Raw genomic sequence first — 12,365 nt, 5'->3', positions numbered from 1 at the left:
AGGGAAGGTAAACAGCTAGGGAGGACATTTCAGAGGGTGGCAGTGTCCTCCCAAAGGTTAGCCAGTGATTGGGGATAGAACTTGGGAGTCAGCCTTTCACAAAGGCATGCTTCTCAGCAGGAAATGTGGGTGGGGCGGAGCAGTCCCCTGATAGAGACAAAGCTTCTTTGAATCTTTATCGGAAGGCCTGGCCTCTTGCGAGAGGGGTACCCAGGACGCCTGGGCAGGGAGAAAACTCCAGTGTGTAATCTCATTACCCTCCCTTGCTCTGCCAACCTAGAGCACACAGCGGGCCGAGCATCCCTCCAGCCCATGAGGTCACCTCCTGCAGCGTCATAACCCATACTGGAGACTTTTGGGTAGACCAGGAGTAGTTGGGACAGCCTAGACCAGATCCGGTCAACAGTCTCACCTTCCCAGGCAGGCTGCTCCACCAAACTACAGCAGTCTTAGAAAACCTAATGAGAACCAGTTGTAGTGGCCGCTGGCAAACTTTTTCAGAGTCGCTGATTGGTCAGTGGCGGAGAGCTGTAGCCAATCAGCGCGGTGTTTGGGCCCGCATTGTGGACCAAAGGTCCAAGTGGGCATCTGGCGGGCATAGTGGCCTGCAGAGACTCGAGGTGTGGAGTGCAGAGCCAGGGAGGAGTGAGCATGTCTTGGGACCCGACAGCCAGGCGGCTGGCACCGCCATCACTGCTATCGCTGCTCCTGGTGCTGGTGCTGCTGTCACGAGCCGGGGCTCTGCGTTCTGAAGAGCTCTTTCCTTATGGGAAGTCGTGGGGAGACTGGCTGCCGGGGGAGGGAGAAGTGGAAAGCTCCGTGGCTGTGAAGCTAGCAGTACCTCTACGCTTCTACGGTGTCCAGTTCAGCAACGTCTATGTAAGTTCAGCTCGCAGAGGTGCGTGGCTTGGTGTGGGGTTGTAGTTTCTTCCCAGGGTGTGGAGCAACTAACCTCCATGTTTAACTGTCATCGCCACTGTGGACCACACTTAGCAGCGGCGCTGCAGCTTCTTGATCCCTACTGTGGAGGAATAAGGATCATTTCAAGGGAGAACTGGAACCGTCCCCCTCTACTTCGACTTCCCAGGCAGGAAGATGAAGTTGAGGAGGTTGGTGCGGTTTGCGTTTAGGGATGGTGGGAGGCTGTGCACGCAGGCATAGCAATCTAATTAAGGACACGGCGCCCAAGGTGCGCAGTGGTGGAGAAAGATGAGTGGGTTCAAGAGTGGCCAAACCTGGGGCTGGGGATTTAGCTCAGTGGTAGAGCGCTTACCTAGGAAGCGCAAGGCCCTGGGTTCGGTCCCCAGCTCCGAAAAAAAAAAAAAAAAAAAAAGAGTGGCCAAACCTGTGGGTCTCAGTGCACCTGAGCAGTCGCCAAAGTTGAGTTTGTTACCCAGGATGTGTCTCAACCTGCAAAGAGGAGGGAGTCTTCTTGACTCGAGTAGAACTCGGACTGTAGGTGCGTTCGACTGGTGGTTGCCCACCACCAGTATGAGCGACCACCGTTTTGCCCTTTTAAAAATGTTTATGTGGGGCGGGATTCACGTGTCACCTCATGTGTGTGAAGAGCAGAGAACAACCAGTTTTGTTTTTTTTTTAATCCCACCTTCTGTTGGGTCCTAAAACTCAAGTCATCAGGTTTGACAGCAGAGTGCCCTTACCTGCTGAACTGTCTCACTGCCCTGTGGTCTTATTGTAGGTGGGCACCAATGGCATCATCTCCACCCAGGACTTACCCAGGGAGACTTCATATGTCGTTGATGATTTTCCTACTGACTTCCCAGCCATCGCCCCATTCCTGGCTGACATCCACTCGAGTCACAGCAGTGGCCGGATCCTGTATGGAGGACACCTCCTGGGCTGTGCTGAGTCTGGCTGCTTACTACCTGTGCACAGACTTCCCGCTGACCGGGTCCAGCTTCCCCCCTACCCACTTCTTCTTGGCCACCTGGGAGCAAGTGGGCGCCTAGGAGGAGGACAGGCTTGGGGCTTCGTGGTCTGGAGAGGTAAGCGAGGGGTACCCTGCAGCTGAATAAACAGAAGGGTTTGGCTTGAACCGGAAACTAAGACATTGGCTAAGAGGCATTCCCTTGATTCTGCTCCTCAACACTAAGAAAATCACTTAGTAAAATGAGGGACTAAGGTGCAGATACCAAAGACCCTGAGGGAACTTAAGGCACTTTACAGGTTTTTTTTTCTTTTTTCTGGAATCACCTGTAAGTACACAAATAGTTCTAATGATATATTCATCAAAAAAATTTAAAATTTGGGAAATTTAAAAAGGAACAACTTTTTTTTTAATATGAGCTGGGTGTGGTGTCACTCACCTTCAATCCCAGCAAAGTCAGAGAGGCAAACAGATCTCTGTGAGTTCTAGGTGAGCCTGGTCTACAAAGTGAGTTCCAGGACCGAATACAGAGAAACCCTGTCTGGAGAAACCAAAAATAACCTGTAGGTTCGTGTGTACATTTCTATTTATTTCTTTAATATTGTTGCTGTTGACAACAGTGGGTCCACAGTGTCCATATTACTGTTTTACTTGCTTGTTCTGCTGTTTAGTATGCTCTGGTCAGTGTATTTCTGAAACATTTATTACAACCGTATAAAATCTCACCCTTCCTAGTGGTCATTAAGGTTGCTCCTGTGACATTTTTACTATAATCAATACTATAAAACGCATTATAAGGTTTTTATTTTATTCGTGTTTGTGTGTGTGTGTGTGTGTGTGTGTGTGTGTGTGTGTGTGTGTGTGTGTTTCTATTTGTCTGCTTGTGTTGGTAGGTCCAGAAGAGGGCTTGGGCCCCCTGAAGCTGGAGTTGTTACATACAGGCAGTTGTGAACTGCTTGACTGACAGTGGATACAGAGATTTGAGCTAGCATGCTGAATGGACTACAAGGTGCTGAGCCACCTCTTCAAAGCCAACACTTTTTAAAGTGTCAAAACACTGCACAGCCTTAGCTGACATCACAGGAGAGTGAGCAAGCATGCCATGAACTTCTTAGTAAGTTCCTTGTAGCTTTCTCCACATTGCCTTTATAACAGTTTACATACTTCTGTCTGCAGGAGCCTGCTTTGCAGTCTCCCTGGAGAAAACACCAACTCTGCTCTGGCTTTGGTCTTGGCAACATGTGAAGCGGGTATGGGTGGGTGAGGGTAAATGGCCTCATTCCTGGTGTAGGTAGAGACAGAGTCCTCTTGTGAAATTCCACCTGGGTGTAAAATGCCATAGACCTGGAGCAAATCTGTGTTTGCTTTAACTCCCCTAGTGCCTCTGAGCTACAGAAGTGATGTCTTCCCTAAGAGCTTGCCCATTGTTCCTGTGTTTGTTCTGTGAACTTAAAGGAAGAGACATGTTTTCCTAAAGCCTGCACCAGCAGAGATGGAGAAATAAACATTGTTTGAAGTTACAGTTTCTTACTTGACAGGTTAACATCCAGGTTTGTTTACTGACTAGCCTTGTAATGCCTTGGGTTTGACATCTCAATTACAGTTCAACAGAATACCTTCAACTCAAACACTGCCTCCTTCGGGCAGGCCAGCTAGAAGGCTAGAGAAGACAATCCCCACTGTTAAGTTTCATTCACTCAGTCATTCATTCATACATTCTTTTTAAAACGTTTATCTAATATCATGTATAACAAGCTTATAGTGGAAAAAAAATAAACTTTTCTAATACAAGCAACTAGGTCACCAATTCTAATATTTCTATTTTCTTACAGTCTTTTTTTAAATTTTTAATTTATGAGTGAGAGTGTGGGTGTGCATGCACATGTGTGCATATGCATGTGTGAACCAGAGATCAACTTTAAATGTCTTTGCTTGGGAGCCATCTTGTCTTTCTACTCAGGGTCTCTCTGGGACCTGGGGCTCCCCAGTTAGGCTAGGCTTGCTGGCCAGTGAGCCCTAGGGATCTGCTTGTTTTTCTCTCCAGAGCAGAGATTACAAGTGTGCTGCCACAACCTGCTTTTGATCTGGGTGCTGCCATTCAAATCAGGACTTCATGCACGCACAGCAAGTACTTCATAGGGTGTGCTGCCTTCCCAGCTTCTCCTGTAATGTTAAAAAAATCTGTGTCACAGGATTAGGGTTAGGAGCTAGGGTTTAGGGTTAGGAGTAAGGGGTTAGGGTTAGGGTTATATATGCAGAGAGTCATATATATCATGTATAATCTCTATCTGAACAAAGTCGATATTTGTTAATTCAGAAACTACTTTTACCCATTTTCCTTATATCGGCACTGAAATAGACATAGACTCTAAGCAGAATGCTCTTACTCTGAATGGCCTCTCTTACATTTAGTAGGAACACCATTGATAACCTTTTGTTGTGGTAATATGGTAGACTCTCCAGCTAGAGCTTCCTCCTAACCCATCTTGATTCAGGGATTCCATTTGGGTAGGTTTCAGTGAGCAAGCAATTTCTCTAGGATAGAAGGCAGAGCATGTATCAGCCTGTGCGCTGGAGGTTAATGTACTAGGGGCATGGCAGGCACAGTGTCTTTCAGAAGAGCAGGGTTCTGGGATCTGATGCAGGATCACTCAAGGGTAGAGACGTTGTCCCCTCTGAGGACTGCAATTGGTTCCTGGAAGTAGGCAGCCTTGAACGATTTGAAGTGGGGGAGTCTGACGTTTATATTGTTCCTTTTGTTTTGCTTTTGATCACCCCCCCCTCCATGCATCTCAGGTTGGCCTCAAACCTCATAATGGAGGATGATCTTGAATCTCTGATCCTTTTGACCTGACTGACCTGTGCTGAGATAGTGGGTGTGCAGCATCACACCCTACCCATTTGATGGGAACTGAACCGAGAGTGCAGGCTGACCAGGCACTCTACTAGCTAAGCCACAGTCTTTCTGGTGACCTTAGTTAGTAAGGGTCAAAGGGCAAACTACTTAGACAACTGTTAAATAGTCTGTTTGTTCACACCATCAGACTTCTCTTTAAATTTTTTAAATTGTGTTTATGCACATGGGTCATATGTCTACACACCGTTGCATGCAGTGCCCGTGGAATACCCTAGATCGGATTACCTACAGTTGTGAGCTGTCATGTGAGTGCTGGGAAATGAACATGGGTCCTCTGGAAGAAGAGCCAATGATCTCAACCAGGGAGCCATCCCTCTGCCCCCCTCTCCTTACCTTCTTGCAGGAGTGTTTTATACTGTCTTCTCAACACAGTCCCACAGGATAAGTACAGTAATTACTGTTTATATCACAGAAGAGAAAATAATTTTCAAATCTGCCTTAAGTGAGGCAAAGTCACCTTAGAAGACATACTTTTCCCCTTTCTTACATTTTTCATGCAAGACCCATTTCCTGTACACAAATCATATAAGTAGTTACAGTAACAATCGCTGCACTTTTTCTGAAGACATCTAATAAATAAGGTTAGTGTTTTAGTGTTCATTGTGGCTTTGGTGCTAGGACAGTTCTTGGAGCCATATTCAAAGGAAGTGTGAACTGGAGTGAAGTTGCTGTGAAGGATGCTTCTGATGATAACCTCACTTTGAAATTATGTTCTGATGCTCTCAAGGAAAATTCAGCTGAATTAGCTAGCCTCTTGCAACAGAAAAAGCAAACAAAAAAAAATTAGAGCAAGAAGCATTTGCACTGAGGCTCTGGGGTCTTGAGGCTGCGGTGGGTCCCAAGTGTTTTAGTGTTTATTTGACATGAAGGTTACAGCCCCAGAGAGATGAGTTTACTACTTAGGATTCTCATTTCATTAGCAACATTTCACTAGAAACAGTCTTTGACAGTTTCCTTTTGGTGTCCGTGCATGCGGTACCTGTGTCTCTGTGTGGGCCTGTGCATGTGTGCGCATGTGCAGGCATACACAGACATTCATGCATGGCTCACATTTGTGTGGAGATGAATGTGTGTGCAGACCAGAGAAGAACTTTGAGTGTCATTCCTTAGGCACTATCCACCTTTTAAAAATTATTTCTTTGTTCTGCGTACGTGTGCATGCTTTGACACTGTGGTAGTCACAGCACAACTTCAGAGTCAGCTCTCTGCTAATCCCCCTTGATGGGGTCTGGGAATTGAGCTCTGGTCATCAGGCTTCCGAGGTAAGTGCCTTTAACCTGCTGAGCACTCTACCCAGCTCCCTTTCAAATCATTTTCAGGCACACCTCCCTTTGACCCAGTACTCAGCAGCTAAGCCAGGATTGATTGCTGGTTGACAAGGCTCGTGGAGTTGCCTTCCTTCCTATGGGACTACAGATCTGGGACTGACAGACACCAGGACTGTTTTTGTTCAGTGTGTATTCTAGGGATCAAACTCAGGTGCTCATGCTTGAATAGCAACTCCTCACACTGAACCATATTCCCAGCTCTTCCTTCAATTTTGCAGTTCTGGGACTTGAACACAAGTCCTCATGAAGGTTAGCTAAGTAAGTCCTTCATGAACGAGCAACACCCATAGGCACAGTAATTCTTTCATTACACCTTCCAGGTACTTCTGAAGTCAGGAACAAGGCAGAAAACACTTGCAACAGTGGTCTTGGAAGACACAAGCCCTCAGTCTTCATTTTCTAAGCTGTAGATTGACATGGTAGTAATGACTTTTTAGGGTTGTCATGAGAATTAACCAAGGCGATGTGTTGTTCCTGCCATGTAATGATCCTGTGGTAGAACTCCTTTATGTAAGGACTTGGTTGTTTTATTTCATTTTATTCTCTCTCTGTGTGTGCATGTATGTGTATGTATATGTTTACGTGCTACATGTGAATATGTATGTCTATGTATGGTGTGTGTGTGTATGTAAATAATCTATGTTTATCAACCCGATAACTCCTAACGAAATAGAAGCAGTCATTAAAGGTCTCCTAACCAAAAAGAGCCCAGGTCCAGACAGGTTTAGTGCAGAATTCTATCAGACCTTCATAGAAGACCTCATACCAATATTATCCAAACTATTCCACAAAATTGAAACAGGTGGAACACTACCGAATTCCTTCTATGAAGCCACAATTACTCTTATACCTAAACCACACAAAGACACAACAAAGAAAGAGAACTTCAGACCAATTTCCCTTATGAATATCGACGCAAAAATACTCAATAAAATTCTGGCAAACCGAATCCAAGAGCACATCAAAACAATCATCCACCATGATCACGTAGGCTTCATCCCAGGCATGCAGGGATGGTTTAATATACGGAAAACCATCAACGTGATCCATTATATAAACAAAGTGAAAGATAAAAACCACATGATCATTCCACTAGATGCTGAGAAAGCATTTGACAAAATTCAACACCCCTTCATGATAAAAGTCCTGGAAAGAATAGGAATTCAAGGCCCATACCTAAACATAGTAAAAGCCAAATATAGCAAACCAGCTAACATTAAATTAAATGGAGAAAAACTTGAAGCAATCCCACTAAAATCAGGGACTAGACAAGGCTGCCCACTCTCTCCCTACTTATTCAGTACAGTTCTTGAAGTTCTAGCCAGAGCAATCAGACAACAAAAGGACATCAAGGTGATACAGATTGGAAAAGAAGAAGTCAAAATATCACTATTTGGAGATGATATGATAGTATATTTAAGTGATCCCAAAAGTTCCACCAGAGAACTACTAAAGCTGATAAACAACTTCAGCAAAGTGGCTGGGTATAAAATTAACTCAAATAAATCAGTAGCCTTCCTCTACACAAAAGAGAAACAAGCCTAGAAATAAATTAGGGAAATGACACCCTTCATAATAATTCCAAATAATATAAAGTACCTGGGAGTGACTTTAACCAAGCAAGTAAAAGATCTCTACAATAAGAACTTCAAGCCTCTGAAGAAAGAAATTGAAGAAGACCTCAGAAGATTTAAAGATCTCCCATGCTCATGGATTGGCAGGATTAATATAATAAAAATGGCCATTTTACCAAAAGCAATCTACAGATTCAATGCAATCCCCATCAAAATACCAATCCAATTCTTCAAAGAGTTAGACAGAACAATTTACAAATTCATCTGGAATAACAAAAAACCCAGGATAGCTAAAACTATCCTCAACAATAAAAGGACTTCAGGGGGAATCACTATCCCTGAACGCAAGCAGTATTACAGAGCAATAGTGATAAACACTGCATGGTATTGGTACAGAGACAGACAGATAGACCAATGGAATAGAATTGAAGACCCAGAAATGAACCCACACACCTATGGTCACTTGATTTTTGACAAAGGAGCCAAAACCATCCAATGGAAAAAAGATAACATTTTCAGCAAATGGTGCTGGTTCAACTGGAGGTCAGAATGTAGAAGAATGCAGATCGATCCATGCTTATCACCCTGTACAAAGCTTAAGTCCAAGTGGATCAAGGACCTCCACATCAAACCAGATACACTCAAACTAATAGAAGAAAAAGTGGGGAAGCAACTGAAACACATGGGCACTGGAGAAAATTTCCTGAACAAAACACCAATGGCTTATGCTCTAAGATCAAGAATCGACAAATGGGATCTCATAAAACTGCAAAGCTTCTGTAAGGCAAAGGACACTGTGGTTAGGACAAAACGGCAACCAACAGATTGGGAAAAGATCTTTACCAATCCTACAACAGATAGAGGCCTTATATCCAAAATATACAAAGAACTCAAGAAGTTAGACCCCAGGGAGTCAAATAACCCTATGAAAAAATGGAGTTCAGAGCTAAACAAAGAATTCACAGCTGAGGAATGCCGAATGGCTGAGAAACACCTAAAGAAATGTGCAACATCTTTAGTCATAAGGGAAATGCAAATCAAAACAACCCTGAGATTCACCTCAAACCAGTGAGAATGGCTAAGATCAAAAACTCAGGTGACAGGAAATGTTGGCGAGGATGTGGAGAAAGAGGAACACTCCTCTATTGTTGGTGAGATTGCAGACTGGTACAACCATTCTGGAAATCAGTCTGGAGGTTCCTCAGAAAATTGGACATTGAGCTACCTGAGGACCCAGCTATAGGCACATACCCAAAAGATGCCCCAACATATAAAAAAGACACGTGCTCCACTATGTTCATAGCAGCCTTATTTATAAGAGCCAGAAGCTGGATAGAACCCAGATGCCCTTCAACAGAGGAATGGATACAGAAAATGTGGTACATCTACACAATGGAATATTACTCAGCTATCAAAAACAATAACTTTATGAAATTCATAGGCAAATGGATGGATCTGGAAAATATCATCCTGAGTGAGGTAACCCAATCACAGAAGAACACACATGGTATGCACTCATTGATAAGTGGCTATTAGCCCAAATGCTTGAATTGAGCTAGATGCACAGAACACATGAAACTCAAGACGGATGATCAAAATGCGAATGCTTCACTCCTTCTTTAGAAGGGGAACAAGAATACCCTTGGCAGGGAATAGGGAGGCAAAGATTAAAACAGAGGCAGAAGGAACACCCATTCAGGACCTGTCCCACATGTGGCCCATACATATACAGCCACCCAATTAGACAAGATGGATGAAGCAAATAAGTTCAGGCCAACAGGAACTGGATGTAGATCTCTCCTGAGAGACACAGCAAGAATACAACAAATACATAGGTGAATCCCAGCAGCAAACCACTGAACTGAGAACGGGACCCCCGTTGAAGGAATCAGAGAAAGGACTGAAAGAACTTGAAGGGGTTCGAGACCCCATATGAACAACAATGCCAACCAACCAGAGCTTCCAGGGACTTAGCCACTACCCAAAGACTATACATAGACTGACCCTGGGCTCCAACCTCATAGGTAGCAATGAATGGACCAGTAAGAGCACCAGTGGAAGGGGAAGCCCTTGGTCCTGCCAAGACTGAACCCCGAGTGAAGGTGATTGTTGGGGGGAGGGCGGTAATGGGGGGAGGATGGGGAGGGGAACACCCATATAGGGGGGAGGGGGAGGGGGAGGGGCTAGGGGGATGTTTGCCCGGAAACCGGGAAAGGGAATAACATTCGAAATGTAAATAAGAAATACTCAAGTTAATAAAAAAAAAGAAAAAAAACATAACAAAAATATTCTATGTTTATGCTGTATATGAAATTGTGTGTCTGCATGTTCATGATGTGTATGTATGTCTGCATTTGTGCATTATGTGTGTGTTTGTATATGTGTGTGTGTCTGTGTATAGTTTATGTGTATGATGTGTGTATGTGCATGATGTGTGCTTGTGTGTGTTTGTATGGTGTGTTTATATGCATATGGTGTGTGCATGTTGTGTGTGAGTATGTGGTGTCTGTATGGTACGTGGATACTGCATTGAGGCCACTTATGTGTGCATGATATATATGTGGGGTGTGTGTATGGTATGTGTGTAGGACATGTATGGTATGTGGTTTTGTATGATTTATGTGTGCACATATCGGGGTGCACATGCAGAGATTGGGAGGAGATCCTTCCGGTACCAGTTCTCCCCTTTTACATGGGTTCCTGGAACTGAGCTCGGATTTCAAGGCAAGGGATTTATTTACCTTTCGAGCCTTCTCTGGCCCTCTCTATAAGTACTTTTTAAATGGAGGGTTTTCCAAATTACTGTTTTGGGTTTTTTTCCCCTTTGTTTTTCTTATCTTTTTGTAGGGGAATTTGGTGGGGAAAATTCTGTAGCTTTCTTGTTTTTTAACTTTTCCAAACATCCATATTGTTCTTCAGATATTGCCATAGGCTGAATGGGCTTCAGGACTTGTTCCGTTCGATGAGGTTTTGAGCACAGGGTGTGTTTTCAATTACTCCTGTGGAAGGCTCTTCTGAATACTTTGAAGACCATGGGATTGAACTCTTGCTTTGATAGATTTTTTTTTTTGAGGTAGATTTTGGCACACACCAATCTCTTTTGCTTGGAAGATTCTGTGATCTCTACATAGTTTCTACATCTGGTAGATGTGATTTCTACATCTGGTATAGTAATATTAATATTAGTCACTGGAAATGACATCAGAGGAATAATATCTTTACAGTGTGAAATGTTTCTGCTCTCTTCATTCCCTCCAGGATGTTCACATTGGGTGTGACAGAGTGTTCTACCTGGCATGCAAGAATGGCATCGTGCAACTGCATTAAAAAAATGAACAAATAGGGTTGGGGATTTAGCTCAGTGGTAGAGCGCTTGCCTAGCAACCGCAAAGCCCTGGGTTCGGTCCCCAGCTCTGGAAAAAAAAAGAAGAAAAAAAATGATCAAATAAAGTGTTTGTTCATTTAGTTAATCTGAGATTTCTTAAACTGTCACTTCATAGAGCAAAGAGGTTATGGCTGGAAGATCTGAGTAATGATGGGTACCGCTTTTTTTGTTGTTGTTGTTGTTGTTGTTGTTGTTGTTGTCGCTCTGTGTGTTTTTGGTGTCAGGGGAAGGCTGTTGTGTTCTCACTGGGGAGGAGGGTGTTATCTAGAACTGAGTTAGATAGTATGTCAAAGGTTTTTGTTGATGAGGAATTTCATTTGGGTTGGAAGGACCACAGGAATGGGAACTGAGTGTGAGTGGTAGGAGAGCTTGCCCTAGTCTGGGCTGCATCCTGGGAGAGGGATGGGAGCGTGGAGGTTGCTTCAGAAAAGGATGGAAACATTGTATCTGTAGTCAGGAAGCAGAGAAAGATGGGTGTTGTTTCTAAGCATTCTTTCTTCTTTGTATGCAGTGCAAGCCTGAGCCCAGGGAATGGTGGTGTCTATATTTAGGGTGGGTCTTCCCTCCTTAATTAATCTAATCAAGATACGTTATCAGAGACATGCCTGGTGACTGTTTCCTGGATGGTTGTAAATACTGTCAGATTGACAGCTAATAGTATGCATCACAGCTGGTCCCTGGATGCTTTAACATGGAATGGTGGGTGTTGCGTTGGTGCAGAGGTGACAGTTGTTGATCAAGAACTTTGGATTTTGCTGGAGCTTTTAATTTATGGAGTGAGTCCACAGAAAGGGTATGTGTGTAATTTACCACATGTCAGTGAAGACAGAGAGGATAGAGAATAACTAGATATATGAAAATGGGTTGAAGAAAACTGCTTAGGTATCCTTGAAGACTACATATGAAGGAGGATATACTATGCCATCGTGAAAGCATTAGGCATTCTCTTAACTCTGCAGTACAGGGGTGAATTTGGAACACCCCAAGCACATCAGTGTCCCCATGGGAATGGGGAAAAAATAACATACAAACATCGGAGGCCAGAATCAGGGCCTTACACCTCCAGAGAATGTGTCCTTAAGGAAGACTGAGCATTGAACTTTGTCCCCCAGGAAGGAATCACCTCATTTCTTATTTTGTTATCATTTTGGTAAGGCTGGATAGACAAATCCCTTGTTGTAAAGATGTCATTCTGCTGGTTGATGTTTTACCCTTGTTGGATGGTATGTTTGAGAAGCCTTCTGGTTTTCTGTCTGAACAGGAAACTGGAGAC

General features: G+C 43.8%; 1 protein-coding gene across 2 annotated transcripts; it reads left to right on the top strand.

Annotated features, from left to right (window-relative positions):
* The first annotated feature begins 361 nt into the window (after positions 1-361).
* Positions 362-11,174, top strand: LOC148005010 (nidogen-2-like). 2 transcript variants are annotated; one of them, XM_087554915.1, is made up of 3 exons: positions 362-879; positions 1,700-2,006; positions 10,966-11,174. In XM_087554915.1, the coding sequence occupies exons 1-3, from the start codon at positions 652-654 to the stop codon at positions 10,983-10,985; spliced, it is 555 nt and encodes a 184-aa protein (XP_087411041.1). In that variant the 5' UTR covers positions 362-651; the 3' UTR covers positions 10,986-11,174. The 2 variants fall into 2 exon arrangements, with proteins under 2 accessions (XP_087411041.1, XP_087411040.1); XM_087554914.1 differs by lacking the exon at positions 10,966-11,174 and having other exon boundaries at positions 1,700-2,056.
* The last annotated feature ends 1,191 nt before the right edge of the window (positions 11,175-12,365 follow it).

Source organism: Rattus norvegicus, chromosome 6 (genome assembly GCF_021556685.1).
Source record: "Rattus norvegicus strain SHRSP/BbbUtx chromosome 6, alternate assembly SHRSP_T2T, whole genome shotgun sequence".
Classification (NCBI taxonomy): domain Eukaryota; kingdom Metazoa; phylum Chordata; class Mammalia; order Rodentia; family Muridae; genus Rattus; species Rattus norvegicus.
The sequence above is the reverse complement of the archived record's forward strand: the minus strand, read 5'-3'. Positions and strand labels throughout refer to the sequence as shown.